This window comes from Natator depressus, chromosome 24, assembly GCF_965152275.1.
Source record: "Natator depressus isolate rNatDep1 chromosome 24, rNatDep2.hap1, whole genome shotgun sequence".
NCBI classification, from domain to species: domain Eukaryota; kingdom Metazoa; phylum Chordata; order Testudines; family Cheloniidae; genus Natator; species Natator depressus.
In genome coordinates this window covers 1,425,405-1,452,535 of record NC_134257.1, presented here as the reverse complement: position 1 = coordinate 1,452,535, position 27,131 = coordinate 1,425,405, and the positions used below count along the sequence as shown (strand labels likewise).

The following is a 27,131-nucleotide window of genomic DNA, read 5'->3' as shown; positions in this document are numbered from 1 at the left end:
GACAGATGTGTGGGGGAGAGGGGCTGAGGCTGCCTCCTTGCAACCCCCCCCCCCACACACACACACACACACCCCTACACCACGAGGCAGAGAAAATACTGAAGCGGTTTTATTTACAGACCCAACAAAAAACCCAAACGAAACAAAGGGGTCGGGAAGGGGTGACGCCCTATTGCACAGTTTGAACCCCAGAGATGGGGGGGCACAGGCACCAGCGCATGGGGAGCCCTCAGCGTCCCCTCCCCCTCAGTGCCTACTGCCCCTTTCCCAGCCACAGGGGAGAGAGAAACAGCTTCCTGGGCAGGCATGAGTGAGAAGGGGAGTGCACAATGACCCAGCCCCACGGCAGCCCAGGGTGTCCAGCCGGGGGCACGCAGGGGGTCGTGGGGCCCGGCTTGCATGGCACCCGCTCACCAGCACAGCGGTTACAGCACAAGCTAACGGTGGCCACGGGGAGAATAAATAAATTACAAAATATATTAACACTGACGTTAAAAAAAACCAACCACCAACTGCCCTGGAGGAGGGGCCGTGCCCCGGGGGACCCCCCCAGGACAGTGTCCAAAAACAGAGAGAGCTCTGGGGATGCAGGAGCCGTGGGCTGGACGGATGCTCACCCGTCTGCGGGGCCGGTTCACTACCAGTGTCTGGCTCCAAACAGCACCGGGGTCTGGGGGGAGCCACCAGCCAGGCTGAGCAGTGCCGACCCCCCCAAAACATACCCGTGGCTCCTGGGGCCCCTCCCATCCCTCCAGCACGGGCAGCCGCTGAGAGCTGCCGTCAGCAGGGCCTTGAAGGCCCCAGTCCAGTCAGCACAGGAGGGGCTGGGCTATGCCCAGAGCAGGATCTCGGCCCTGCCCGACCAGCCCCCCACTTCTTTGCCCTATGGCTGGGCAGCAGCTGCCCCTGCTTCTCCTCCCAGCCCAGGGGGCGGGGGGGGCAATGTAGAGCTACGGCCCCCAGGGGGAGGACTGGCTGAAGTGCCGGGGGCAGCAGGGGCTCTCCAGGTCCCACCTGACTCTGCCTTGGCTCAGAGGGCACCAAGTGCTGCCCCCCGGCTCCCAGAAGAACCCCCGGGGGAGGTGGGGGTGGCATATGGTTTGGTATCAGCTATGCCCTGCCCCCCGCCTGCCGTGGAGTTGCTCGCTCCCCCCCCCCACCGAGACCCAGTTCAGTCCCCAAATTCCTTCCTGGGGGGAGGGGTCCTGGGCTCCCGGGCGGCCTGGCATTAGCACTCCAGGGTGGCGCCGAAGCTCCGGCGGCAGTCGATGGCCTTGGAGCTGGGTGGCTGTGCCCGCCGCCGTGTCAGCTCCTCCTTGCCCAGGCTGCTGGCCACCTTGGCGTAGGCGGCTTTGTACTTCTTGTCGAAGGCGGCTGCGGGGGAGACGGGGATCAGGCACTGAGGGGCCCGGGGCCCAGCCTGCAGCCAACCCGTGCACCCCGGGTCCCCCAGCCCCTCCACAGGCCAAGCGAGTGTGGTGCCCCCCCGCAACTGGCTCAGACCAATAGGCCCGGCTGGCCTGCTATCTGCCCCCCCGCTGACCAATGGGCCCAGCTGGACCCATATCTCCCCCCACAGACCAATGGGCCCGGCTGGCCCAGTATTCCCCCACACCCACGCGGACCAAATGGGGCGCCCTGCCCAGCCAGGCCAGTATCCCCCCCTCCTCCCCACCACTGGGCCCGGCCGCAGGCTCCTCTCAGTCCCTGTTCTTTCCAGTGCCCCCCCAGCCCCATACCAATGTTGACGTGGTCCTTGCCCAGTGCAGCCAGCATGAGGAAGAGGATCTCCCGGTAAATGCTCCTGCAGGAGGACGGGGAGAGAGTGACACTGAGTGGGGGAGACAGAGCAGAGAGAGGGAGAGCACAGGGGGGCAGAGTGGTGAACAAGGGGCAGAGCCGCAGCGGCCGGTACCTCTGCAGGGGACAGAGCCAGGGTGCGGAGCCAGGGGCGGGGGACCTCTGTAGGGGGCAGAGCCAGGGGGTGGGGCAGGGGGCGGAGTCAGGGGCAGTACCTCTGCAGGCCAGGGGGCGGAGTCGGAGGCAGGGGGCGGACCCGAGGCGGTACCCCCGCAGGGTCTGGGGGGCGGAGCCGGGGGCGGTACCTCTGCAGGGGCGGGGGGCTGGGCTCCACGGCCAGGGTCTGCAGGAAGAGGGCGATGGCCTTATGCATCTCGCCCAGCCCCACATGGCTCAGCACGGCCTCCAGGAAGGCCAGCGAGAAGGGGCTGCTGGGATGGCGCCAGGACTGCAGCCGGGCAGCACTGTTCCCTGTGGGGAGAGAGTGGGGGTCACTGCACAGGCCGTTCCCTGCCCCAAGCCCCACAGACACCCCCCCAAGCCCCCCGTGCTGACCCACAGCACCCTCCCCCACCCCACCCCTGTGCCCCCGCCCCAGCTACTCACTGTGGATCCTCCAAAGCACATAGAGGGGGGGGCAGCTGTGGGGGTCTGGGGTCAGGACGTCCCACAGCAGGCGCACACACACCGGGGGGGCCTCCAGGGGCTGGACCTGCAAGAGAGACGTGCGGGGGTGCGGGTCAGAACCAGGGGGGGACCCCCCAGCTCCCGGGCTGCTCGCTGGCGCACGGGGCAGGTGCCCCTCCCGCTCCCGCAGGCCCCGTACCTGGGGCGTGGGCCTGACGTGCTGGGAGGCCAGCACCAGCTGCAGCAGGTTGCTGGGCAGGCCGAGGCGCCGGAAATACCAGACCAGGTTCCAGTATATTATGGGATGGCTGTCCACCAGCTCCGGCTGGGCCAGGAACTCGCTGCCCTCGTTCTCCAGCAGGCTCTCCAGCTCCTTGCGCAGCACCAGGGGGCTCAGGTAGGCGAAGGTCACGAGCTCCGAGCGTGGGGCAGGGCCCCCGGGCCCCTGCAGGGAGACGGGCTGCACTCAGGGCCCACTGACCGGGCTGCCCCCCGCCCAGCTCTGCCCACGCCCCTCTGCCGGGCCATGGCTCCCCGCCCAGCTGTGTCCGCGCCCCTCTGTCGGGCCAAGGCTCCCAGCCCCCCACCCAGCTCTGCCCACGCCCCTCTCCCAGCCCCCCGCCCAGCTCTGCCCATGCCCCTCTGCCGGGCCACAGCCCCCTGCCCAGCTCTGCCCGCCCCGCAGTCCCAGCCCTCCCTCGGGCAGGGGCGGGTAACCCTTGGGCAGTGCAGCCAGGTGCCTGGCGGAGTCAGGACTGTGGGGCTCTGGGGGCAGTGCCCGCAGCGCCCCCTTCTGGCCGGCTCTGGAGGGAGCCTCGCTCAGCTGCAGGGGGCCGGTCTCAGGACTGATGGGGCAGGGAATGGGGGGGCCGTACCGAGGAGTCCGCGCAGCCGTTGCAGAGCGACGGGGGGTCCCCTGGCTGCGGCTCGGCCTCGTCCAGAGCCAGGCACTGGGAGCGGTCACTGAGCACCGGGCCTCGGGCAGCTGGCGGCTGCTCCCCGCGGCTCTGGGGAGACTCCGAGGGGCTGGGGAGGGAGGGAGCTGGTTACTGCTGGGCTGCTCGGCACCAGCCCCCGCGCCTGGGGGGACACGGCCCCCTAACAGCCCCCCCATCAGCCAGCCCCCGCCCAAGGGCGGTCGCCACCCGACGGTTCCCATAACGACGGCGCGCCCGGCGAGATCCCAGAACAAGGCAGGTTCCAGACCCCTGAATGATGTGAGCCCGCCCCCCGGGCCATCCCCCGCCCCGAGATTCCCCGCCTATCACCCCCCCAAGTCACCCCACGCCCCAGACTTCAGAGGGCAGAGCATGGCGCGGCAGTGGGATTCCCCCCACCAAGGATGGGAGAGCTGCAGGGCGGTTTCCTAATGGGGGGGGGGACTGCAGGGGGGTCCCCCTGAGGGTGGGGGGACTGCAATGGGGTCCCCCACGGGTGTGAGGCTGCAGTGGTGTCCCCTACAAGAACAGGGAGAGTACAGGGGGACGCCCATGAGGGCGGGGGGTGCAGGAGGTTCCCGCCGAGGGCAGGGTCTGACCTGGGGGGCTGCTGGAAGTCCTGGATCTCGATGCTGAGCAAGGGCACGAAGGGGCGGGCGCAGAAGGGGCAGCTGGTGTTGAGGTTGGAGTCGTCGGGCGTCCAGCCGGCCATCACCTCCTCGTCGTGCACCAGGGAGCCACATGCCTGACACCGCGAGCAGCTGGAGAGCCGGATCTGCGGGGGGGGACTCAGCTCAGCCCCACCACCTCCCCGCAGCTTGTGGGGGGGGGAGGGGGAGGAGGAACTCTGCTCAGCCCCACCCTGCAGCTCGCCCTGGGGGGACAACTCAGCTCAGCCCCACCCCTACCCCCAACCGCGAGCTCGCCCCCGGGGGAGGAACTCGGCTCAGCCCCACCCCCACCCCGCAGCTCGCCCTAGGGGGCGGGGGAACTCGGCTCAGCCGCACCCCTACCCCCAGCTCGCCCCAGGGGACTCCCACCCAGCAGGCATGGCCTCAGGCAGGTCCCGGGGGGGCTCATCTCTCCAGCCCAGGCCTAGGGCAGGTCGGGGGGGGGCCTCACCTCCACAGGGGGCAGCTCCGTCCCGGCCAAGGCCTCGGGCAGTGGATCCGACGACTTGCGCAGGTTAAAGCTGCCAAGCGATGTGTCCGACAGGTCAAACTCGCTGCCCAGGGAGACGGAGCTCTGGGGGGAGAGGAGACGTGAGCCCCAGGGGACCCCCCAGCTCCCCGCAGGAGACGCTGATGCTGCTCCCACCCATGCCAAGGTCTCCAGCCCAGCAGCTCATGCAGGGGCACCAGGTCCCTGCCAGTTCCAGGAGTGCAACACCCCCAGCCCCAGAGCAGGGTGTGGGGGGGTCCTGCCCACAGGCCTAGCCCAGCAGCTATGGGGAAGGGTCCCCCCAGTCCAACCCCCGCCCAGGAGCAGTGGGAGGCGCGTCCCAGCCCCTACCTCTGAGGCGGTGGAGTCGGGGCGCTCGTGGGGGTGCAGCAGGCTCTCCACGGGGCTCTTGCGCGGCGGGGGCTCTGTCTGCTCCGAGGCCCGGCGCAGGGAGCCGGCGTCCCACCGGGGGCTGGGCTGCTCCACGCTGGCGGTGTGACGCAGGGAGGGGCGCTTGGCTGGGGATAGCAGCTGCTGCAGCTTGGCGGCCAGCCCCCGGCGCGGCGTCCCCCCCAGGCTGTTGTGGTTCTCGTCGCGCCGGCCCGGCTTGGAGCCCCGGGCGCCCGGCCCCAGGCTCAGCTGCACCTCAGCGCTGTCCGGGGCCGGCCGGTCGCCCTCGTCCGTCTGGAAGCTGAGATCAGACAGACTCCCGTCCTCCGAGCTGCCGGGCCCGTCCAGGAGCTGGCGCAGCCCGGGGGGGAGGGCGACGAATGAGTCGCTGCCGGGCTCCAGCACCCCCAGGGCCTTGATCACTGGGGGGAAAAACAGGGTTACGGGGGCGGGTGGGGGGGGCGAAGCCGGGTCCCTCACAGCTCCGAACCCCAGCACATCCCCCAAGCCCGGTGACCCCCACACCCCTAGTCCCTGAGCAGGGGCCCTGCCCCCAGGTTTCGTCTTGCCCACCCCCTCCCGGCGAGCTCCCTGCCCCACCCCGCCACGCTGCGACTCACTCTGGGCCACGCCGGTCTCCACCGCGGAGGTTTCGCTGCAGGGGAAGGTGCCGCTGTTGCTCTTCGCCAGCTGGGGGCCCGGCAAGGGCTCGTGCAGGCTGCGCCCGGCCCACGTGGTCTGGCGCTGAAGGCTGGGGCGGGGCTGGGGGCCCTGGTTCTCTGCACAGCCAGGGGAGAGAGAACATGGGCTGCCGGCCCCACCCCTGCCCCAGGGGCCCGGCCCCCCTACCCCCACCCCGGCCAGCCCCACCCCTGCCCTGCCTGGCCCCCCTAGCCTCGCCCCATGGGCCCGGCCGGCCCCACCCCACATGCCCCACACACCTGGCAGGGTGCTGCCGTGGGCCTCGCTCTCCAGCTGCCGCTGCCGCAGGGGCTGCCGGAACTGGGCGGTGCCCAACACCACGTTGCGCAGCTTGGCCCAGCGCAGCCGCCCGCCCTGGGTGCCCGAGGGCCACTTGCTCTCCAGCACGGCCTGCAAGAGAACGAGCCCCCCGGGGCCACGGGTTACCTGGGAGATCGGGGGAGGGGGCCCCCCATGATCCCCCCCCAGCAGCAGACACCGCCAGGCTCTCGCCCCCAGGGCACAGCATCACCAGAGGGAGCCCCCCGCCTCAGCCCTCAGGGCCCGCCCGCCCCAGGCCGATACCTTGTTGTAGTAGCCGTAGGTGACGGTGTTGGGCACGATGCCAGCCCGTTTCATCTCGAGCAGGACGCGGACAGAGAGCACCGGCTCGCCATACTGCCCGCACAGCTGCATGAGGCTGCGGTAGCAGACCTGGGGGGCAGGAAGCACAGGGCACCGTGAGGGGGGTGGGGGAACCCGGGTGCCGCCCCGTGCAGTCAGCCGGGTGGGCACTGCTGGGTCACGTGGGCAGGGCGCAGGGGGCTGGTGCTGGGGCACGGGAGGCAAGGGGGTCCACACCTCGTCTGGCAGCACCACCTTCCTGCTCTCCATCTGCTTCAGCACTTCGTAGGCCGTCTGCAGCGCCCGCACCTTGGAGGGGGCAGCCCGCACGTAGGTGGGCAGGTAGATGAACCACAGCCCGTAACAGTGCCCCAGTAGGCACCGCGCCCACATGTCGGGCATGGACGAGTACTTCTGTGCCACCCGCTGCGCCATCTTCATCTCCTGGGGGGGGACAGCCAGGTCAGGGGCGCCAGCTCTGCCCAGGACAGGCCTCCCCACAGCCTCAGGGGGCTGGCACCCCATCAGTTCCGCCTAGATCAGGCCCCACCCAACTCCACCCAGGACAGGCCTCCGCCACCCACCCAGGGCCTGGCACCCCACCCCAGCTCCCCCAAGGACAGGCCACCCCCCCAGGGGCTGGTTCCCGGTGCTCGTTCCCGGTGTTCCCTGCAGGGAGGGCTGAGCCCAGCCCACTCGCTGCACTAGTGAGCCTGGGCTGTCACCTGCTTGGTCCTGCGCGGTGCGGGGCTGCTGGGGGCGCTGCTCTTGGGCTGGCACAGCAGAGCCGCCAGCTGGTCCTGGGGGCGCTCGAAGAGCTCGGACCGCAGCACAGGGAAGCTGTCATAGCTGTGGGGGAGGAGAGGAGGTGTCAGGGGGCGGCTAGGGATATGGGGGGGACTGGGGCGCTGGGGGGGTGGGTCTCACCAGTACAGCGCAGGCAGCTCGGCGCCATCGGGGCCCAGTGGCTCTTCGGGGGGCATGATGAAGACCGTGTGCTCACTGCCGTGTGAGTCGTCCAGCTCCATCAGGGGCGTGTCCTCGGCCTTCTCCAGATCCACCTGCACCTGGGGAGGGGAGGGCGGCTCGGGGCGGGCCAGCATGTCCCCCAGAACACCCCCCAGCTGGGAGCTCCCTGCCCCAGAACAGGGCCGCCTTGGTCTGCCCCCCCGCCCCGACACTGGCCCTGATCCGGGAGCTGCCTCAGCCCCCGCCCAGTTCAGTCACAGGAGTGGCCTGGTCCAGGCCCCCCAGCCGCATGGGATGGGGCCTGGGGGTGGGGGTGAGCAGGATCTGTGGCTGAGCAAGTTGCAGGGACAGCCCTTGGGTGGAGGGGCGAGGCACTGCAGGGGGCGCCAGAGGGGGGGTGTCATCAGGGTGGAGGGAGGGGGAGTTAGGGGCATCAGGGGGCAGGGGCGGGGCATTGTTAGGAGTGTCAGGGGCAGCATGTTGCTAAGGGCGGGGGGGGGCATTGCTAGGGGTGGGGTGTTGTCTCCTGGCAACTGATGGCCTGGCCCTTCCCCCCCCTGCAAGGTGAGAGTAAAAGGGCTGGAGAACAAAGGAATCAGGTGGCCTCCTGGCCCGGGAAAGGGACAAAGCCCAGAGGAGGAGGGATGGAGAGGGTTTCAGTTTGGGGCTGGCTGGAGACGAGGAATGAAGTGAAGACGGGGTTGTCTGGCTCACTGCCCCCCAAAATGGACCCGGCTGAGGGGTCCTGTTCTCTGCACCTGCAAACTCCATGTTAGACCATGTCCCTGTTGTCTAATAAAGCTTCTGTTTTACTGGCTGGCTGAGAGTCACGTCTCACTGCGGAGCTGGGAGGCAGGACCCTCTGGCTTCCCCAGGACCCCGCCTGGGCGGACTGGCTGAGGGGCAGAGGATGCTGAAGGCTCCGAGGTCAGACCCAGGAAGGTGGAAGCTGTGTGAGCTGCTTGCCCTGGGGACAGGCTGCTCCCAGAGAGGAGACTTCACCCGAGTCCTGCCTGGATTCGTAGGGAGCAGTTCCAGAGCATCGCCCGGGGACTGTGACAGGGTGTTGCTAAGGATGGGCCAGGAGGACCAGGAGCAGGTGTGACGATGTGACGCAGCAGGGAGGGGGGAGTGTTGACCTGGGAATGTGCCCTGGGGACGGGAGACCTGAGAGCCTGTCACCTGAGCCAGGAGGGGGAGGGGGAGGTAACACCTCTGCCCAGGAATGTGGATGGAGGCTGCAGCAGGGAACCTGCTCGGTGGGTTTAGTTTCAGTTTGGGGCTGGGTGGAGGAACACAGGGAACCCCAGGGCTGGGGTCTAAGCTCCCTGCTCCCCCAGAAGGACTTCACTGAGGGGTCCTGGGTGTACCCACAAGCTCTGTTTTGGACTGTGTTCCTGTTGTCCAATAAACCTTCGGTTTTACTGGCTGGCTGAGAGTCTCAGTGAATCCCAGGAAGAGGGGTGCAGGGCCTGGACTCCCCCACACTCCGTGACAACTGGTGGCAGCGGTGGGATCTACTGCACCCCGTGAACGGCGCTTCCTGCAGTAAGTGACTGGGGAACAGTAAAACGAAGGGGGATTGACGGGGACCAGGCGTGCTGAAGATTCAGAGAGAGAGACGGTTTCAGGGGGCGGTTAACCCCTGGGAGTGTGTGACCAGAGAGAAGGACTTTTGCAGTAACAGGGTCCCCCGGGGGATTGCAGCGAGCGGTCCCAGGGGCGGAGGAGTCTGCAACTCGACCCTGGCAAAGAGGTGGTGACCTCAAGAAGGACTGGCACACTAGGGGCTTTTCCTGGAAACCGTGGACAGCTGCCCGGCCTGCGAGTGGCCAGCCGGGAGATGTACGCTAAACGCCTTAAGAGCGACCTGGTGGAGCTGTGCAGGCAGAGGGGGCTGCGCGTCGGGAGGTCCACCAAGGAACAGCTGATTGCCCAGCTGGAGGAGAGGGATCGCTTGGATGACCCGATCCCTGTCCCTGAGGGAAGCCGCCCGGCGGACGCAGCGTGGGCCCTGGGGCCTGACCAGGCTGGGAGGGGTCAGACTGCTGCCCAGGACACCCCGAGACCCTTCCTACCTATGCCTGGGGGAGGGGTTGTGGGAAGCCCAGCGAATACCGAGGGCCCCCTGACCCCAGCAGCCAGCAGGGGATCCTCCCAGCGGAGCTCCCCATCCCTGGAGCGGATGCGGCTGGAATGGGAGAGGGAGAGGAAAATGAGGGAGCTGGAGGATCATGAAAAACAACGTCAACATGAGGAGAAACAACGTCAACATGAGCAGGAGGAGAAGGAGAAACAACGTCAACATGAGCAGGAGGAGAAGGAGAAACAACGTCAACATGAGCAGGAGGAGAAGGAGAGGGAGCGTCAGGAGAAGGAGAGGGAGCGTCAGGAGAAGGAGAGGGAACGTCAGGAGAAGGAGAGGGGGAGAGGGAGCGTCAGGAGAAGGAGAGGGAACGTCAACATGAGCAGCAGGAGAAGGAGAAACAAAGACAGCATGAACTGGAGCTGGCCAGGCTGAGGAGCAGTGGGGCCCCGGCTGCGGTGAGTGAGGGGGGACCCAAGACTGCAAGGAGCTTTGATAAGTGCTTCCTGGCCCAGCGGAAGGAGGGGGAGGACATAGATAGCTTCCTGACGGCCTTTGAGAATGCCTGCGAGCTGCACAGGGTTGACCCTGCAGACAGGCTCCAGTTCCTCACCCCCTTACTGGACCCCAAAGCCGTGGAGGTCTACAGCCGGATGACAGGGGCAGAGGCAGGGGACTATGAACTGTTCAAACAGGCTCTGCTCCGTGAGTTTGGGCTGACCCCCGAGATGTACCGGAGAAGGTTCCGGAGTCAGCGTAAAACGCCTGAGGTCACCTACCTACAACTGGTCAACAGGATGCAGGGATATGCCCGCAAGTGGACAGCGGGGGCCCAAACTAAAGAGGACCTGCTTGACCTGTTTGTACTGGAGCACCTGTATGAACAGTGCCCTTCCGACCTGAGGCTGTGGCTGGTGGACAAAAAGCTCGCGAACCCCCAGCATGCAGGGCAGCTGGCCGACGAGTTTGTGAACAGTCGGTCAGGGGGTAGCCGGGAGGAGTCCCAAAAGAACAGGCCCCCCCCGATGCAGAGAGAGAGCCACCATGGGGCCTCCCAGCGGGGAAATAGGGAGAACCCCCTCCAAAGGGGAACGCCTGGTGTCGGGCCCCTCCGACCCGTTCGAGGGGACCAACGTGACCTGAGCTGCTATCACTGTGGCCAGAGAGGCCACGTACGGGCCCAGTGCCCCGGGCTCAGGGACAAACTGAGCAGACCCAACCTACCCAGGGTTAACTGGGTAGGGACTCAGCTGGACGAGGGGCAGGCGACCCAGGAAAGGGGGGCTACCAGTTTGCCACCTGCTCAGGAGGGAAGAGTACCCCCAGCCAGCCCCGCCAGAGGGCTGGAGGCTCTGGACTCAGGGTGCTCGGTTTACAGGGTGGGTGCGGGGCTGTCCCTCCGGAGAGAGTGCCTTGTTCCCCTGGAGGTGGATGGGAGGAAGGTCAATGGATACTGGGATACGGGCGCGGAGGTGACGCTGGCCCGGCCCGAGGTGGTGGCCCCAGATCGGGTGGTGCCCAACACCTACCTGACCCTGACGGGGGTGGGCGGGACCCCATTTAAGGTGCCCGTGGCAAGGGTACACCTGAAATGGGGGGCCAAGGAGGGCCCCAAGGATGTGGGGGTACACCACCATTTGCCCACTGAAGTTTTGATGGGGGGAGACCTAGAGGACTGGCCAAGCGACCCCCAGACCGCCCTGGTTGTGACCCGTAGCCAGAGCCGGCGAGGGGCACTGCGACCTGACCCTGGGGAGGGTACCACACTGGAGGCGCGAGACCCTACTCGGGTGGGGAGGGAGCGCCGAGGGGCACGGCTCAGAGAGGCTGCGGCCTCAGACCTGGCCACGGAGGGGGAACCGGGCCCCATCCCTTCCCCAGCCGCTGAGTTCCAGGCCGAGTTGAGGAAAGATCCCTCCTTGCAGAAGCTCAGGGACCTGGCCGACCTCAGTGAGGGACGGACCATGAGGAGAGGCTGCCAGGAGAGGTTCCTGTGGGAGAAGGGGTTCCTGTACCGAGAATGGGCTCCCCCAGGGGAAGGGGAGTCCTGTGGGATCAGGAGGCAGCTGGTGGTCCCCCAGAAGTACCGCCGCAAGCTCCTGTCCCTGGCCCATGACATCCCCCTCGCAGGGCACCAGGGAATCCGGCGCACCCGGCAGAGGTTGCTACAGAACTTTTACTGGCCCGGGGTCTTTACCACCGTCCGGCAGTATTGCCGATCCTGTGACCCCTGTCAGAGGGTGGGGAAGGCCCGGGACAAGGGGAAAGCGGCGTTGAGACCTTTGCCCATCATAGAGGAGCCTTTCCAGAAGGTGGCCATGGACATCGTGGGGCCTCTCAGCAAGACGACCCGGTCGGGGAAGAAATACATTCTGGTGGTGGTAGATTTCGCCACCCGCTACCCCGAGGCAGTGCCCTTAGCTTCCATTGAAGCAGACACCGTGGCAGATGCGCTCCTGACCATTTTCAGCCGAGTGGGGTTCCCCAGGGAAGTCTTGACAGACCAAGGCTCCAACTTCATGTCGGCCCTGCTCCGGTGCTTGTGGGAGAAATGTGGGGTCCGGCATGACTGGGCCTCAGCGTATCACCCCCAGTCCAATGGGCTGGTGGAGAGGTTTAACGGGACGCTAAAGATGATGCTGAAAACCTTTATGAACCAGCACCCGCAGGATTGGGACAAGTACTTACCTCACCTGCTGTTCGCGTACAGGGAGGTGCCCCAGGAGTCTACCGGATTTTCGCCTTTCGAACTGTTATATGGAAGGAGGGTGAGGGGCCCCCTGGACCTGATGAGAGACGAGTGGGAGGGGAAGGCCACTCCCGATGGAGAGTCAGTGGTGGAGTATGTCCTGACCTTCCGAGAGAGACTGGCTGAACTCATGGGCCTGGCCAGGGAGAATCTGGCCAGAGCCCAGAGGAAGCAGAAGGTCTGGTATGACCGCACGGCGCGGGCCCGTGCCTACGCCACCGGGGATCAGGTGATGGTTCTCATCCCCGTGAGAAAGAACAAACTACAGGCCGCCTGGGAGGGCCCGTTCAAGGTCGTCAAGCAGCTCAATGAGGTAAACTATGTGGTGGAGCTGTCGAACCGGGCCCACCACCGCCGGGTGTACCATGTGAATATGATGAAGCCATATTATGCCAGGGGGAATGTGGTGTTAGCTGTGTGTGGTCAGTGGGAGGAGCAGGGAGATGACCCTTTAGTAGATCTATTCCCTGGGACCAGAGCTGGTTCCCCCCTGGAAACAATCCCCCTCTCGGATCAGCTCACCCCTGCCCAGCAAGCTGAGGTCAGGGGGGTGCTGCATCCGTACCGACAGCTGTTTTCCAACCAGCCTGGACGCACTAATCTGACTGTCCACCGGGTGCAGACAGGGTCGCACCCGCCGATAAGATGCTCCCCCTTCCGAGTCACAGGGAAAACTGCTCAGGACCTGGAAAGAGAGGTCCGGGACATGCTGGCTTTGGGGGTGATCCAGCCATCGGCCAGCCCTTGGGCCTCGCCGGTGGTGCTGGTCCCCAAAAAGGATGGGTCAGTCCGGTTCTGTGTGGACTATCGGAAGCTCAATGCCATCACTGTATCGGATGCCTACCCCATGCCCAGGCCGGACGAGCTCCTAGACAAGCTGGGAGGAGCTCGGTACCTTACCACCATGGACCTTACAAAGGGCTACTGGCAAGTGCCGCTGGATGCAGATGCCCGGCTGAAATCGGCCTTTATCACCCCTCTGGGGCTCTATGAGTTTCTGACCCTGCCTTTCGGCCTCAAGGGAGCGCCGGCCACCTTCCAGCGCCTGGTGGACCAGCTCCTGAGGGGGATGGAGAGTTTTGCCGTGGCGTATATTGACGACATCTGTGTCTTTAGCCAGACCTGGGAGGACCACGTGTCCCAGGTTAGACAAGTGCTGGACCGACTCCAGGGGGCTGGGCTGACTGTCAAAGCGGAGAAGTGCAAGGTGGGGATGGCTGAAGTATCTTACCTGGGCCATCGGGTGGGGAGCGGCCGCCTAAAGCCGGAACCGGCCAAGGTGGAGGTGATCAGAGACTGGCCCGCTCCCCACACCAAAAAGCAGGTCCAAGCCTTTATTGGGATGGCAGGATACTACCGAAGATTTGTGCCCCACTTTAGCGCCATAGCCACCCCCATCACTGAGCTATGCAAGAAGGGGAAGCCAGACAAGGTGGTCTGGACCGAGCAGTGCCAGGAGGCTTTCCGGGCGCTGAAGGAGGCTCTGGTCAGTGGCCCAGTTCTAGCAAACCCAGACTTTGACAAGCCCTTTGTGGTGTTCACCGACGCCTCCGACACGGGACTGGGGGCGGTGCTAATGCAGGAGGATGAAAAGGGGGAGAGACACCCCATCGTGTACCTGAGCAAGAAGTTGCTACCCCGGGAGCAACACTACGCGGCCATCGAGAAGGAGTGCCTGGCCATGGTGTGGGCCCTCAAGAAACTAGAGCCCTATCTCTTCGGGCGACACTTCACCGTCTACACCGACCACTCTCCCCTGACCTGGCTGCACCAGATGAAAGGAGCCAACGCCAAGCTCCTGAGGTGGAGCCTGCTCCTGCAGGATTACGACATGGACGTGGTCCACGTGAAGGGAAGTGCCAACCTGATAGCGGATGCGCTGTCCCGGAGAGGGGGCCCCGAACTTCCCCAGGTCACTGGTCACAGTGACCCCGCTCAGTTCAGTCTCGAAGGGGGGAGAGATGTGACGATGTGACGCAGCAGGGAGGGGGGAGTGTTGACCTGGGAATGTGCCCTGGGGACGGGAGACCTGAGAGCCTGTCACCTGAGCCAGGAGGGGGAGGGGGAGGTAACACCTCTGCCCAGGAATGTGGATGGAGGCTGCAGCAGGGAACCTGCTCGGTGGGTTTAGTTTCAGTTTGGGGCTGGGTGGAGGAACACAGGGAACCCCAGGGCTGGGGTCTAAGCTCCCTGCTCCCCCAGAAGGACTTCACTGAGGGGTCCTGGGTGTACCCACAAGCTCTGTTTTGGACTGTGTTCCTGTTGTCCAATAAACCTTCGGTTTTACTGGCTGGCTGAGAGTCTCAGTGAATCCCAGGAAGAGGGGTGCAGGGCCTGGACTCCCCCACACTCCGTGACAGCAGGGAATTAGGAGGGTCAGGGGCGGGGTGTTGCTAGGGGCGGGGTGTTGCTGGGGTGCCGGGGCAGGGTGTTGGGGGCGTCAGGGGCAAGTGTTGCTAGGGCGGGGCGTTGCTGGGGTGTCAGGGGCAAGCGTCGCTCGGGGCGGGGCGGGGCGGGGCGTCACCTTCTCGACGCAGGTGTCGAAGAACTCCAGGCAGGCGTGCCGGTCGCTGACGAAGGAGCACTCCTGGATGAACTGCGTGAAGAGCTGCGTGCGCAGCAGCTGCCCGTAGAACTTGTGGTAGGCGCGGTCCCGGGATTTGAGGAAACCTGGGGGGGATGGGGGAGGGGGGTCACATGGGAGCTCAGCCCCCTCCCCCCATCCTCCCCCCAGGCGTGCCCCCCTCACCCTGCAGGAAGAAGAGGCTGCTGGAGTCGTGGGTGGTGTCGCAGGGCGCCCGGGTGATGGGCAGCAGGAAAGAGCGGTATCCCTTCAGCACGCAGGCCATGAAGCGCAGGAAGGAGGCCTGGATCTCCAGCTCCAGCTGCTTGCGCCGCCCGTACACCAGGTCGTAGTCGGTGAGCAGGAACTCCAGCGACGCCTCCTCCACCGGCTTGTTGTACACTGGGGGGAGCAGTGGGGTTAGCACAGCCCCCCCAGACGCCCCGCCAACCCCCCCAGCTCCCCACTCACTCTCATCCAGCTGCTGGAAGTGGGCGTGCAGTGCAGCCAGCAGCACCTTGCAGGGCCGGCGGGGCAGTGAGCGGGGCGACAGCAGCTTCCTCTCCTCACTCCTGGCAGGGGAGACAGAGACAAGCACAAAGCCGGGCTGCCCTCACCGTTAGCGCCTCCTACGGGGCTGCCCTGGCCCCCCGCTCACCCTCCCCGGCCCAGCACCGAGACGCAGCCGCTTCTGGGCTGGAGCGGGGGCGGACGCCACGTCGCACGGCGCTGCGAGGGCCGCGTTAGGGGAGGGCCGGCCAAGGACCAGGCAGGATACCGGGGTTCCCCCTGGGGACATGCCCAGGAATACGGACGCCCGGGGCCCGCTCTCCCAGAGCGATGGCTGGGGCGGGGACCGGGCCCAGGGCAACTCACAGGAAGATGGTGTTGGTGTCGAGGTCGACACAGATGACGTCGCGGGGCGGGTCGTGCAGGTCGAAGTAGCTAGAGTGGATGCCGACGATGAAGGGCACGGGGGCGCACAGCACATCTGCCAGCGTCAGCGGGCACAGCGGGATGTAGGGGCACTGCCAGCACAGCGGGAAGATCATCTGGGGGCGGGGCAGGGAGAGAGGAGTCAGCGAGCCGAGGGGGCGAGCCCACTGCCCTCCCCACCCCTGGGCCAGACTCACGGAGACGAGCGCCTCGCTCACGCTGGTCAGCACGTCGGGCCGCAGCGAGTGGATCAGCAGCTTCTGCTCGGTCAGCACGGCCAGCAGCAGCGTGACAGCGTTCTCGGGGCCCAGGTTCTGCAGCAGGGTCAGGAAGCTGGCTCCGCTGTGGGGCGGAGGGGGGAGAGGATGCAGCATCCAGACAACACAGAACCCCCTCCTCCCCCACCCACAACACAGCCATGGCCAGAGCGGCCACTGCCCATCCCCCCCAAATCACCAAAGGGATCCTGAGCCCCTAATCCTCCCCACAAGGCATGAGCACCCCCCAGGATGCCCCGACCACGCCCCGGGGGCTGTACCTGAGCGGCAGCGGGGAGGACACAGGCTGGCACAGCAGCAGGTTATCGTAGGGAGACATCTGGGGGGAGACGAGATTGACGGCATGGTCGGTTTTCTCACCCTGGGCAGACATGGGGCAGCCCCGGGGCAGGGATGGGGCGGGGGACAGCCCAGGGGGCAGGGAAGGGGAGCGGTATGTGAGGGCAGGGGGAAACCCCAGGGCAAGGATGGGGAGGAGCGAGGGGCAGCCTAGGGGGCAGGGATGCGGGCAAGCAGGGGGCAGCCCAGGGGGCAGGGATGGGTGTGAGTGCGGGGCAGGGTGAGGGACAGCCTTGGGGCAGGGATTTGGGGGGCTCACAGGAGCCTTGGGCTTTCATAGACATGGGCTGGGAATCACTGACCCAAAACATCAGCTGAAGGCCAAATGTGAGCAGAGTGGCCAGCATGGAGAAAAGCAGGGCCAGGGCCAGGGGGCCAGGTGTGACGAAGCGGGAATGTTCTTTATGCTTTCTCTGAGTACTGTGTGGGTGCCTCAGTTTCCCCATGGCATTTCTTAAGTATCTAGGTGGTGGGATCAGGGGGTGTGACTGTTGCCGAGCCCTAGAGAACCAGTGTGATGGTGTCTGCACAGAGAATGGCCGACACCCTGTCTCCTGGCAACCGATGACCTGGGCCCCTCCTCTGCAAAGGTGCCAACTGAAGGTGTGGAGAACAAAGAGATCAGGTGGACCTCCTGGCCTGGGAGAGAGACAAAGGCCAGAGGAGGGGCTGGAGAGTTTTCAGTTTAGGGCTGGCTGGGGAAATGGAGGGAAGCCCAGAACTGGGGTCTAGCCTCCCTGCCCCCCAAGGTGGACATGATTGAGGGGTCCTGTTCTCTGCACCTACAAGCTCTGTTTTAGACCATGTTCCTGTCGTCTAATAAACCTTCTGTTTTACTGGCTGGCTGAGAGTCACGTCTGACTGCGGAGTCGGGGGGCAGAACCCTCTGGCTTCCCCAGGACCCTGCCTGGGCGGACTGGCTGGGGGAAGCGCACGGAGGGGCAGAGGAGGCTGAATGCTCCCAGGTCAGGCCCAGGAAGGTGGAAGCCGGGTGAGCTTCTTGCCCTGGGGACAGGCTGCTCCCAGAGAGGAGGCTTCACCCGAGTCCTGACTGGCTTTGTAGGGAGCAGTTCCAGAGCATCGCCCGGGGACGCCTTGACTCCAGGGCAGGGCTAGCAGCCCCAGCAGAAGAGCATCTGCCCAGGGCAGGGGCCACTCACCTGCACTAGGATGCGCGGTCGCTGCGGAGACGGGAAGGGGACGTTGTGCATGAAGTGGGAGACGTGCCTGGGGGGAGAAGAGCCCGTCAGAGAGGGAGGTGGGGGCTCCCTAGCCCCTCTCACTGGGGGGACTTTCCTCCTACCCACCATCCGTTCCCTGCAGATCCACCCTGGGGTCTCCACCCCCCATCGCCCCCAGCCCCTCCCCCCATCGCCCCAGGCCCCCCGGCGCTCACGTCTCCAGGGGCAGCACGTGGGGCCCCGAGATGGAGTAGCGATAGATGAACATGAGGAACTTGCGGAAGACGTCGAAGAGGGGCCAGTGCGACAGGACGCAGATGCTGCGGCGAGTCTGCACCGACTTGCTGGCGATGGGGCACCGGTCGACCACGCTGAGCAGGCCCAGCCGCAGGCTTTGCTTCTCCGACAGCCGCTCCCGCGGGTAGGCCTCATGGAACTGGATGGCAGCGCCGTACACCTGACGGGGGGCCCAGTCACTGAGGGAGGCCACAGGCGTGGGAACTAGGGGGCGGGGGTGCTGCAGCACCCCCAGTTTTTGTGGGGGTCCTGCCCGCCACCCAGGGCTCTGCTCCCGGCCCCACACCTGGAGTCTGCACACGGGGTCCCCGCTGCTGCCGGCCCAGCCCCAGGGACTCTTCTTCCAGCCCCATACATAGGGTCCCAGCCTTTGCCCCTTACCTCTGTCTGTGTTCCCGGCCCTGTCCCAGAGCCATGGCCCTGCTCCCGGCCCCGGCTCCGGGGAATGGGGGGAGGGGGGCACGGACAGGAGTAAGGGGGCGGGAGTGGGCCCACTGGCTTTCAGCACCCACACTGTAAAAAGTGTTCCAGCGCCACTGGGGGGCAGGGGTGGGAGACAATGGAGCAGGGGGCCCGGTCATGAGGGGACGACAATGGGGTGGAGGCCCCGGGTATGGGGACAGGGCAGGGGTGGGGCTGGCCATGGGGGGAGGAAACAATGGGGCAGGGGGTCCCGGTCACGGGGGGAGGAGACGATGGGGCAGGGGATGTTGGGGCAGGGGGTCCCGGTCACGGGGGGAGGAGACGATGGGGCAGGGGGTCCCGGTCACGGGGGGAGGGGATGACAGGGCAGGGGGTCCTGGTCACGGGGGGAGGGGACAATGGGGCAGGGAGTCCCGGGCCATGGGGGGAGGAGGGGAGGTCGGGGCAGGGTAAGCAGCACCTTCGTTCACCTACCAACAGGAGGAGCCTCCACACAGTGAGCCTGCAGCTTCTGCCTTGGAGCCAGGCAGGACCCCCTGATTCTGGGCTGTTCACCCCGTTCCAGGTCCCCAGAGACTCCAACCCACTGGGATGGCCCAGGCCCCCTCCCTTAATACCATCTCTCCCCCTCCAGACCCTCCTACCTTGTCCCCTGAAGCCCCAGTCAGCACAAAGGTGGAGAAGACGGGCAGCTGGTACTTGGTGTTGATGGGCCAGCTCTCGATGGTGGCCCCCATGGGCAGGCAGAAGACGGGCACTGAGTCGGGCAGTGGGAATGACTCACTGTCCTGCTCAGGGTAGCGGCTCAAGAGACCTGGAGAGAGAGACGCACGTCACGCAGAGCGCTAGGAGAACCAGGGGGTCTGGGCTAGCAGGGGCTGTGGGTCAGGAGTGAGGGGCACTGGCAGAGCTGGAGGGTGGAGTGAGGGGAGCTGGCAGTGCTGGCACTGCTCCTGCCCACCCCATACCTGGTGCCATCAGGTCCTCACTACATGTCGCTGGCGGGGGCCAGGTCTCCCCTACCCCCAGGCTGGGGGCACAGCTTCCCCCTTCTCCCCAGGCTGGGGGGGCAGCTAGGGCCAGGTCTCCCCTCCCCACAGGCTCGGGGCACAGCATCTCCCCTCTCCCCAGGCTCGGGGGGCAGCTAGGGCCCGGTCTCCCCTCCCCCCAGGCTGGGGGGGCAGCTAGGGCCCGGTCTCCCCTCCCCCCAGGCTGGGGAGGCAGCAGGGGCCAGGTCTCCCCTCCCCCCAGGCTGGGGAGGAAGCGGGGGCCCGGTCTCCCCTCCCCCCAGGCTGGGGAGGAAGCGGGGGCCCGGTCTCCCCTCCCCCCAGGCTCGGGGCACAGCATCTCCCCTCCCCCCAGGCTGGGGGGGGTAGCGGGGGCCCGGTCTCCCCTCCCCCCAGGCTGGGGAGGAAGCGGGGGCCCGGTCTCCCCTCCCCCCAGGCTGGGGGGCAGCGGGGGCCCGGTCTCCCCTCCCCCCAGGCTGGGGGGCAGCGGGGGCTCTACCTGCTTCGTAGACCAGGGTGTTGGCTTTGGACATGGCCATCTTGTAGCAAAGGAACACGGCCGGGCCCCACTGCGAGGAGAGAGCAGAGCAGGGTCAGTGGGGCTGCGGCACAGGGCAGAGGGACCCGCCCCGCCTCCTCCCGGGAGGGACAGCTGGCACCAGGTCAGAGAACCCAGCACAGCTCTGCCCTGCCCCCCTGCCCGGCACTGGCCCAGCTGCCTTCACTCCCTGCCCAGAGCCGGGGCCGCCAGGACCCACCACGCCAGCGCTGAGGTTCCTGTCCACCCGGCAGAAGGCGTGAGGCGTGCTCTCCCCCCTGCTGGGCACGACCAGGCAGATGTCGGTGATGCCCAGGGTGTCGTGGCCCTGGGACTCAGCGGCCCGGCGGTAGGTGAGGAAGGTGCGCTGGTGGCTGGCGGCGCCCGAGCTGAGGTTGGCAGAGCGGCTGTAGGGCGTCGTGCGGATGATCTCGTAGCCCGGCTTCAGGCGGTCCTTCCCCTCACAGTGCACCCTGCCGGGGATGGATGGGGCTAAGCAGGCACTGCTTTGGGGGTGGGGGCACCCCACACCCAGAGCGGTTTACCCAGCCCAGGGGGAGGGGAAGGGGAAGGAGCCCTGCCCAGCCCTGGGGAGGGGAAGGGACCCAGCCCAGCAGGAGGGGGCAGAGGAGGGGTCCAGTCCAGGGAGTAGGGGGAGGAGCCCCGGGGAGGGGAAAGGGAAGGGCCCAGCCCAGCAGGAGCGGGGAGGAGAGGGGTCCAGTCCAGGGGGAGGGGGAGGAGCCCTGCCCAGCCCTGGGGAGGGGAAAGGGCCGGGCCCAGCCCAGCAGGAGCGGGGAGGGGAGGGGAGGAGCCCTGGGGAGGGGAAAGGGAAGGGCCCAGCCCAGCAGGAGCGGGGCGGGGAGGGGTCCAGTCCAGGGGGAGGGGGAGGAGCCCTGCCCAGCCCTGGGGAGGGGAAAGGGAAGGGCCCAGCCCAGCAGGAGTGGGGAGGGGGAGGAGCCCTGCCCAGCCCTGGGGAGGGGACGGGGCTCCCAGAGACGGGCTGAGCGCGGCCCCCATGCCCACCCCAGCTCGATGAGGGGCGGCTTGCCGCGGCCCCGCTTGTAGCAGAGGTACATCTGGGGGCTGTTGAGGAGGGTGGCATTCAGGTCCACGGGGTGGCCGGACGTGCTGTTCTCGATGCAGGTGAAGCCCTGGGGCACGTCCTCGCCCTGCGAGCGGATGACCACGGCCACGTCGGTGATGGGCTCGCTGGGCCGGGCCGGCCGGGGCTGCTGGCTCTCCTCTTCCAAGGCCTTGGAGGAGTCGGTCAAGCCGGCCACCACAAAATAGTCCACGAGCTGCGGCGGCTTCTCCTCCGCCATGGCAGCGGGGCTCACGGCATCTGGGGAGGGAGCAGGAGGGCATCAGCGGGGAGGAGGGTAGGGCCAGGATGGCAGGCTGAGGGGTGAGGGACAGCCCCAGAGGCGTGGGGCCAAGGGGGAGGGGCGGAGGCCGGGGGGGACGGCGCCACAGGGGAGGGGTGGAGGCCCGCGGGGGATGGCGTCAAGGGGGAGGGGTGGAGGCTGGGGGGGGACGGCGCCATGTGGGAGGAGCGGGGGGGACCAGACCCCACAACAGACCCACAAGGTGACCTCACAGAGGCTGGCCCAGCGTGGCCAATAGGAGCCACAGGATCCAGGACAGAACACGCCGTATGGTGACATCATGGAAACAAGGCTGCCAGCAGCCAATGGGAGCAGCTGCTCCTGCTCCCTCCCCGGGGGAAGAAGGGGACGCGCTGGGGCGGTGTCACAGGGAGCATGGGGGCAGGGCTGTTTGGGGGGCTATGGGCAGGAAAGGGGTGGGGTGGGCTGTTTGGGGCAGGGAAGGCAGAAGAGGAGGCTGTTTGGGGGGATATGGGACAGGGAGGGGCTGGGTAGGAGCTGCCCCGGGGCCAAGCTGGATTGATTTAGGCGCAGAGTCTGAGAACCCAGGGTACCTGGGAGGCGCGACCCACTGAGCCCTCGGGGCTGAGCTGACAGAGCGAAAGTGCCGGGAGGAAGGGAGGCAGCTTCCTGTTTCCGGCTCAGGCCCAGGCCGGCTCTGACATCAAGTCACCCGCTGGAACATCAGGGGGACCCGTGAGGTTTTTGGGGGGTGACCCCTCCCGCCCCGGGATCCCCACAGCACTCCTGGTTTCTCAGGGCCTTCCAGGACTCCAGACAGGGCTCTGCCCAGGGCCTGGTGGCAGCCCCAGCCTCCCTTCTCCCTTCCCCCTTCTCCTGACGCAGGCTTCCCGCTCAAGAGCCCCGCCCCGGCCAGCTGCTGGGCCCCCAAGTGACCCACACACACACACCCCGGCAGGGAGAAAGTCACAGACTCTCAGAGGCAGGAAGAATGTTCCCAGGGAAAGACCCGAAAGGGGAAGGAAGAGGCTGAAGGCGCCAGGGCACGTTTCTGCTTCTGGCACAGGGCGAACGGGGTTAGTCATGGCCGATGCAGGTGCACGACTGGGCGGGGGGTGTGATGGGGGGTTACAGACGGAGATGGAAGAGAACCGAGAAGCCCGGGTCACGCTGTGTTCCAAATCGATGGGGCGCCCACCTCTGGTCACTGCACCCAACGCTGGTTCCTGTCTGGGAACGGACAGGACCGTCCGGGGAGGGGAGCCTCATGGAGCAGCACCGGAATGCACACACTTACAACCCAGAGAGGGAAGCCCCATTTCACACCACACACCAGCAGCCAGAGGAACTCCCTACCACAAGGTCCCAGTGAGGCCCAGAGCTGGGCAGGGTTCAGGAAAGGCTCTTAGGTGGAGGGGGAGGGCACTCAGCGGAGAGCAGTTTCTGAGGGCTTGAGGCCTGCACAGGGGAAAACATCCTTCCCAGGCAGGGTACCCCAAACCAGGGACTCCTGTCCCATCCACGTGGCAGCTGGTAGCAGCCCCCGGCGGGGCAGGGGGGAAACCTGGCTGGCTGGGCCCCTGGTCAGATTCGCTCTGGCAATTCCTGGGATCCTGGATGCAGGGTCCTTTGGGTGAATCAAACCAATCCCTGGCACAGCCCCCGACCAGCCGGGTCCCCCAGCTGCTCCGCATGCCCCCAGCAGGGTCACACCAGGCCAGTGGGAGCCAGTTCCCTGCTCACAATACTTCATTCTCTCCCTGTAACGGGCACCCTGGCACTGCGGCCGCCAGCTCCTGTCGGGGGGCAGGCTCACAGCTGGCAGACTAGGCAGCCCCCTGACACGGCACAGGCGAAAAGCTAAACCAACCCAGCTCCTGCAGTAGGGTTACCATGGCGAGGGAGGCACGGGGCCCAAAGGGGACCCCCCTACGCCAGGGGCGACCTGGAGAGGAGCCAGGGCCATGTCAGGGCTCACCAGCAAAGGGCCACGAACGCGCCCCTCAGGCCCGGCACAGCACAAGGGAAGAGATGCTGCTCCAGGATGGGGAGCACATCACCTGTTCCAACTTCCCCAGCGGCTCTTGCCCCCTATCTCCCTCTCTGGGGCACAGCTGCCCCCAGCCCACACCAGGGTACCCTGCTGCTGGTCTAGATCCCACCCCTCCGCTCTGAGCAGCTCCCCCAGCCCGTCCTGGGTTTAGGGCACAGGGTGAGTGAGGGGGAAACAGCTGCCCCCCGAGAAGATCATATAACCTGCTCGCCCATGCAGCGGGGCAGGGGGGTGTTACACTGTCCCCCGAGACCCCCCATGCCCCTAGTGCTGCATGTCATGGACTGGCCTGCCCTGCTCTGGCCCCCCAGTGACAGGCACTGCCAAGCTACCACCCGCCCTATATTTAGCCCCGGCCCATGTGATCGCTCATGCTGCAGCAGGAAGAGATTCAGGCGGCTCTTAATTTAGCTTCCTGTAACATAATGCAGGCCAGGGAGAAACTGCCCCTGCTGCCCCCCCAAAATCTACCCCCACAACTTGTGGCTCAACCTCCATCCCCCCCACCACCCAGCCAGCCTGGCAGGTCATCTCGACTCGGGGGCTCAGTGGGGAGCCCCCCACTCGCTACACTCTGGCACAGACCTAGGGCTTCCCACCGAGCCCCACAGGAGGGGCCCTGCTGACCTGCCTCGCTCGGCCCCCAGGCCTCCCTAGCAGGACCCTGCACCCACCCCAGCCCCACCCCAGGGGACAGCAAAGGCCAGGCCTGCCCGGGGCGTGAGAGGTGGCGCTAACCGAGGCTGCCTGGAGGCCGGGCACAGCCCCGGGGCGGATGCACCAGACAGGCCGAGGGCTGCGTGGGGACAGCCCAGAGGCCTCCCGCAGTGCTGGGAGCTGCACAGACGTATTTACCTCTGATCTGCTGCCAGCGCTGCCTAAATAATGCACAATCCTCCCTGTTCCAGACAGCTCAGCCCCCCGGCCCTGAGCGCACCACTACCTGGCCTGCCTGGCACCTGCCGCTTCGGGGACACCCTGCCCCACAGCTAGGGGAGCCCAGGGGTCAAGGACAGCAGCAGGTGCCTTTAACCCCACTCTCCCTTGGGCTCTGTTTCTTGCTCTGGGAGAAGAGCAGGTGTAGCAGTCAGAGCAAGGGGGGCTGGGAGGCAGGACACCACAGCCGTCGTTAACTAGCCCCCAGGCCACAGACAGCACGCTCCCCGTCCCCTGAGTGGGAGGCCCCTCGGGGCCAGCGGGGAGCTCGCCCCCCTGGCCAGGGCTGTACCTGCTCTGCAGACGCACAGACACCTTTGCTTGGCCAGCACGTTACACCACCACCTCCTCGCTGCTCCGGAGGGACCCGCCGGATCCCGTCTGCCGCAGGCAGGGGCTGCGGGCAGGGGCTGCCAGCCTCCCTGCAGGCCAGGCAGGGAGAGTGGGACTTTCCATTCTTGTCCGCAACTGCAACCAGGAGGCAGCTGCCAGCCAAAGCAGAACTCAGAATGAGGAAGCCGAGAGCTCCCTGCGGAGGGGAGGGGCGGGGCGGCACCCCAAATCCAGCATGGGCGGCTCAAGGCCCGTTTCCATGCTGCCCTCTTGGGGGGGCCCCCGCGGCGAGACCGGAGAAGGGCTGTGGTCCTGGCGCGTGTACATCTAACAGCACGGCTCTGGGGTGGCTTAGAGCAACGACGGGTCCAGCTGCGGCCCCTCCCCGGCCACAGGAAACCACCCCAACCCTTCAGAGCCCGCCTGTGCGGGGGGGACCCACCCAGGGGGTGGGCTGCAGGGACCAGGCCCTGGCACCAGCGTGGGTGGGGCCATCCCAAGCTGCCAGCCAGACCCCTCGTCCCAGCCCAGCTCCCCTGGGAACCCCCCGACACACCCTGAGCAGGGGCTCAGCCGGCCACAGGGACAGAGTTCCCTGCTCGGGGCAAAAAGCCCGGCTGCACCTGCCCCTTGGCTGGACGGACGGGGCCCCAGGGGTGGCAGCTCTCACCCGGGCAATGGGGCAGCCCCCGCTGCCAGGCCAAGGTGGAGAGATCACAGGGACACAGACCCACCCGCCGCCCTGCCTGGGGCGAACCTGCACCCACCGGCGGGGGGCAATGAGTTTGGTGCCCCCCCTTGGGGCACCGCATCATGGCATGTGGGGGGGGCTGGTCTTTACAGAAACCCCAACATGGAACTGGTTTCTGGCATGACCGAGTCACCTGCCCCACTGCACCTGCACCTGGCCTAGCCCCCACCTGCCCCCCCACAGCCCCTGCACCTAGCCCGCCCCCCACATCCCCTGCAACTGGCCTGCCCCACACCTGTCCCGCCCCCCACCTGCCCCTCCACACCCCCTGCACCTAGCCTACCCCCCACATCCCCTGCAACTGGCCTGCCCCACACCTGCCCCCCCACGCCCCCTGCACCTAGCCTACCCCCCACATCCCCTGCAACTGGCCTGCCCCACACCTGCCCCCCCACGCCCCCTGCACCTAGCCTACCCCCCACATCCCCTGCAACTGGCCTGCCCCACACCTGCCCCCCCACGCCCCCTGCACCTAGCCTACCCCCCACATCCCCTGCAACTGGCCTGCCCCACACCTGCCCCCCCACGCCCCCTGCACCTAGCCTACCCCCCACATCCCCTGCAACTGGCCTGCCCCACACCTGCCCCCCCACACCCCCTGCACCTAGCCCGCCCCCCACATCCCCTGCAACTGGCCCGCCCCACACCTGCCCCCCCACACCCCCTGCACCTAGCCCGCCCCCCACATCCCCTGCAACTGGCCTGCCCCACACCTGTCCCGCCCCCCACCTGCCCCCCCACGCCCCCTGCACCTAGCCTACCCCCCACATCCCCTGCAACTGGCCCGCCCCACACCTGCCCCCCCACACCCCCTGCACCTAGCCCGCCCCCCACATCCCCTGCAACTGGCCTGCCCCACACCTGCCCCCCCACACCCCCTGCACCTAGCCCGCCCCCCACATCCCCTGCAACTGGCCTGCCCCACACCTGCCCCCCCACACCCCCTGCACCTAGCCTACCCCCCACATCCCCTGCAACTGGCCCGCCCCACACCTGCCCCCCCACACCCCCTGCACCTAGCCCGCCCCCCACATCCCCTGCAACTGGCCTGCCCCACACCTGCCCCCCCACACCCCCTGCACCTAGCCTGCCCCCCACATCCCCTGCAACTGGCCTGCCCCACACCTGCCCCCCCACGCCCCCTGCACCTAGCCTGCCCCCTACCTGCCCCCCCACACCCCCTGGCCCCCACCTGGCCGCTCAGCGCCCCGCGGCCGCGCAGACCCGGGCTCGGCCCCTACCTGCCCCGCCGAGGCAGCGAGCGGAGGCTGCCGGGGCTCCCCGCACCCGCGGGGCGGGTCCTGCCGGGCGCGCGGGGGCCGCGGGGGGGGCCGCGGGGGTTCCGGGGGGCGGGGCGCGGGGGTCCCGAGGGGCAGGGCCAGGTCACGCCCCGCCCCCTACCTGCGCTCGGCCCCCAGGCCCCGCTACCCGGCTCCCGCCATGGCCGCCCGGCGCCGCCCCGCCCCCTGCCGGCCCGGAGGACGCGCTGCAGCTGGCGGGGCCCGGCCGCCGGACGCCTGGGTCCGTTCCCGCCCCGCGTGCCCCGCAGCCCGCCTTTCCCCGCTCACCCTCGCGGGCCCGGGGCCCCGGGGCTCCGGCCCCAGCTCGGGGCCCCCCGTCCCACGGCTCCGGGGCACCCCCCCAGGGCAGCCAGCCGGTGCTGGGGGGCAGCGCCCCCCCAGGGCCCCCGCGGGGGTGGGGAGCGGGCCGGGCCCGGCCCAGCCTGGGCGCAGAGGGAGAAGAGGGGTCCGCGCACCCCGGCACCTTTAGCTCACCAGGACTCGTGCATTCACCAGGGCTCGTGCATTCCCGCCGGGCGCCTGGCCAGCGCTGGCACCTTGGCAGCACCAGGGAGGAAAGTCGCAGCCCGGCCCGGCCCCCCGGAGCCCAGCCACGCCGTGACCCCCCGGCCCCCGCACCGGCCCCGTGCAGCCGCTTTGTTCGAGGGCCCGGGGCCACCTGCCCCCTCATCGCTCCTGCGTTCCCCAGGATCAAACCCGGGGGCTACCAGCCGACAGGGGCCAGCCCTGGACGTGGGTTGGCGGGTAGCCAACGTCCCGGTGATTGGCTTCATGGACCCTCCAGTGACGGGGGGTACAGGCCCCAGACAGCCAGTGCCAGCCCC

At 67.4% G+C, this 27,131-nt stretch overlaps 2 protein-coding genes across 4 annotated transcripts in view; one reads left to right on the top strand and one right to left on the bottom strand.

The window, feature by feature from the left end:
• Positions 1–101: 101 nt before the first annotated feature.
• On the bottom strand, positions 102–26,414 carry DENND4B (DENN domain containing 4B). Of its 3 annotated transcripts, none has more exons than XM_074938317.1 (28): positions 26,408–26,414; positions 20,611–20,929; positions 19,808–20,060; positions 19,549–19,618; positions 18,687–18,856; positions 17,538–17,779; positions 17,302–17,368; positions 16,063–16,121; positions 15,722–15,866; positions 15,465–15,640; positions 15,060–15,160; positions 14,775–14,990; positions 14,550–14,695; positions 7,149–7,288; positions 6,947–7,070; positions 6,459–6,665; positions 6,183–6,311; positions 5,858–6,008; positions 5,537–5,695; positions 4,878–5,338; positions 4,488–4,610; positions 3,965–4,140; positions 3,303–3,453; positions 2,627–2,872; positions 2,407–2,512; positions 2,106–2,271; positions 1,740–1,804; positions 102–1,374 (listed from the first exon to the last, which is right to left on the bottom strand). In XM_074938317.1, exons 2-28 carry the CDS (start codon positions 20,907–20,909, stop codon positions 1,229–1,231), a joined length of 4,494 nt encoding a protein of 1,497 aa, XP_074794418.1. In that variant the 5' UTR covers positions 20,910–20,929; positions 26,408–26,414; the 3' UTR covers positions 102–1,228. The 3 variants fall into 3 exon arrangements, with proteins under 3 accessions (XP_074794418.1, XP_074794417.1, XP_074794419.1); XM_074938316.1 differs by lacking the exon at positions 26,408–26,414 and adding an exon at positions 26,248–26,317; XM_074938318.1 differs by lacking the exons at positions 19,549–19,618; positions 20,611–20,929; positions 26,408–26,414 and having other exon boundaries at positions 19,808–19,940.
• The window catches only part of CREB3L4 (cAMP responsive element binding protein 3 like 4), a 75,017-nt gene continuing 57,521 nt past the window's right edge, over positions 9,636–27,131 (top strand). Inside the window, exon 1 of the mRNA XM_074938315.1 lies at positions 9,636–13,937. Coding sequence (XP_074794416.1) covers positions 9,930–13,937 — 4,008 coding nt within the window. The 5' untranslated portion in view covers positions 9,636–9,929. The remainder of the gene's footprint in view (positions 13,938–27,131) is intronic.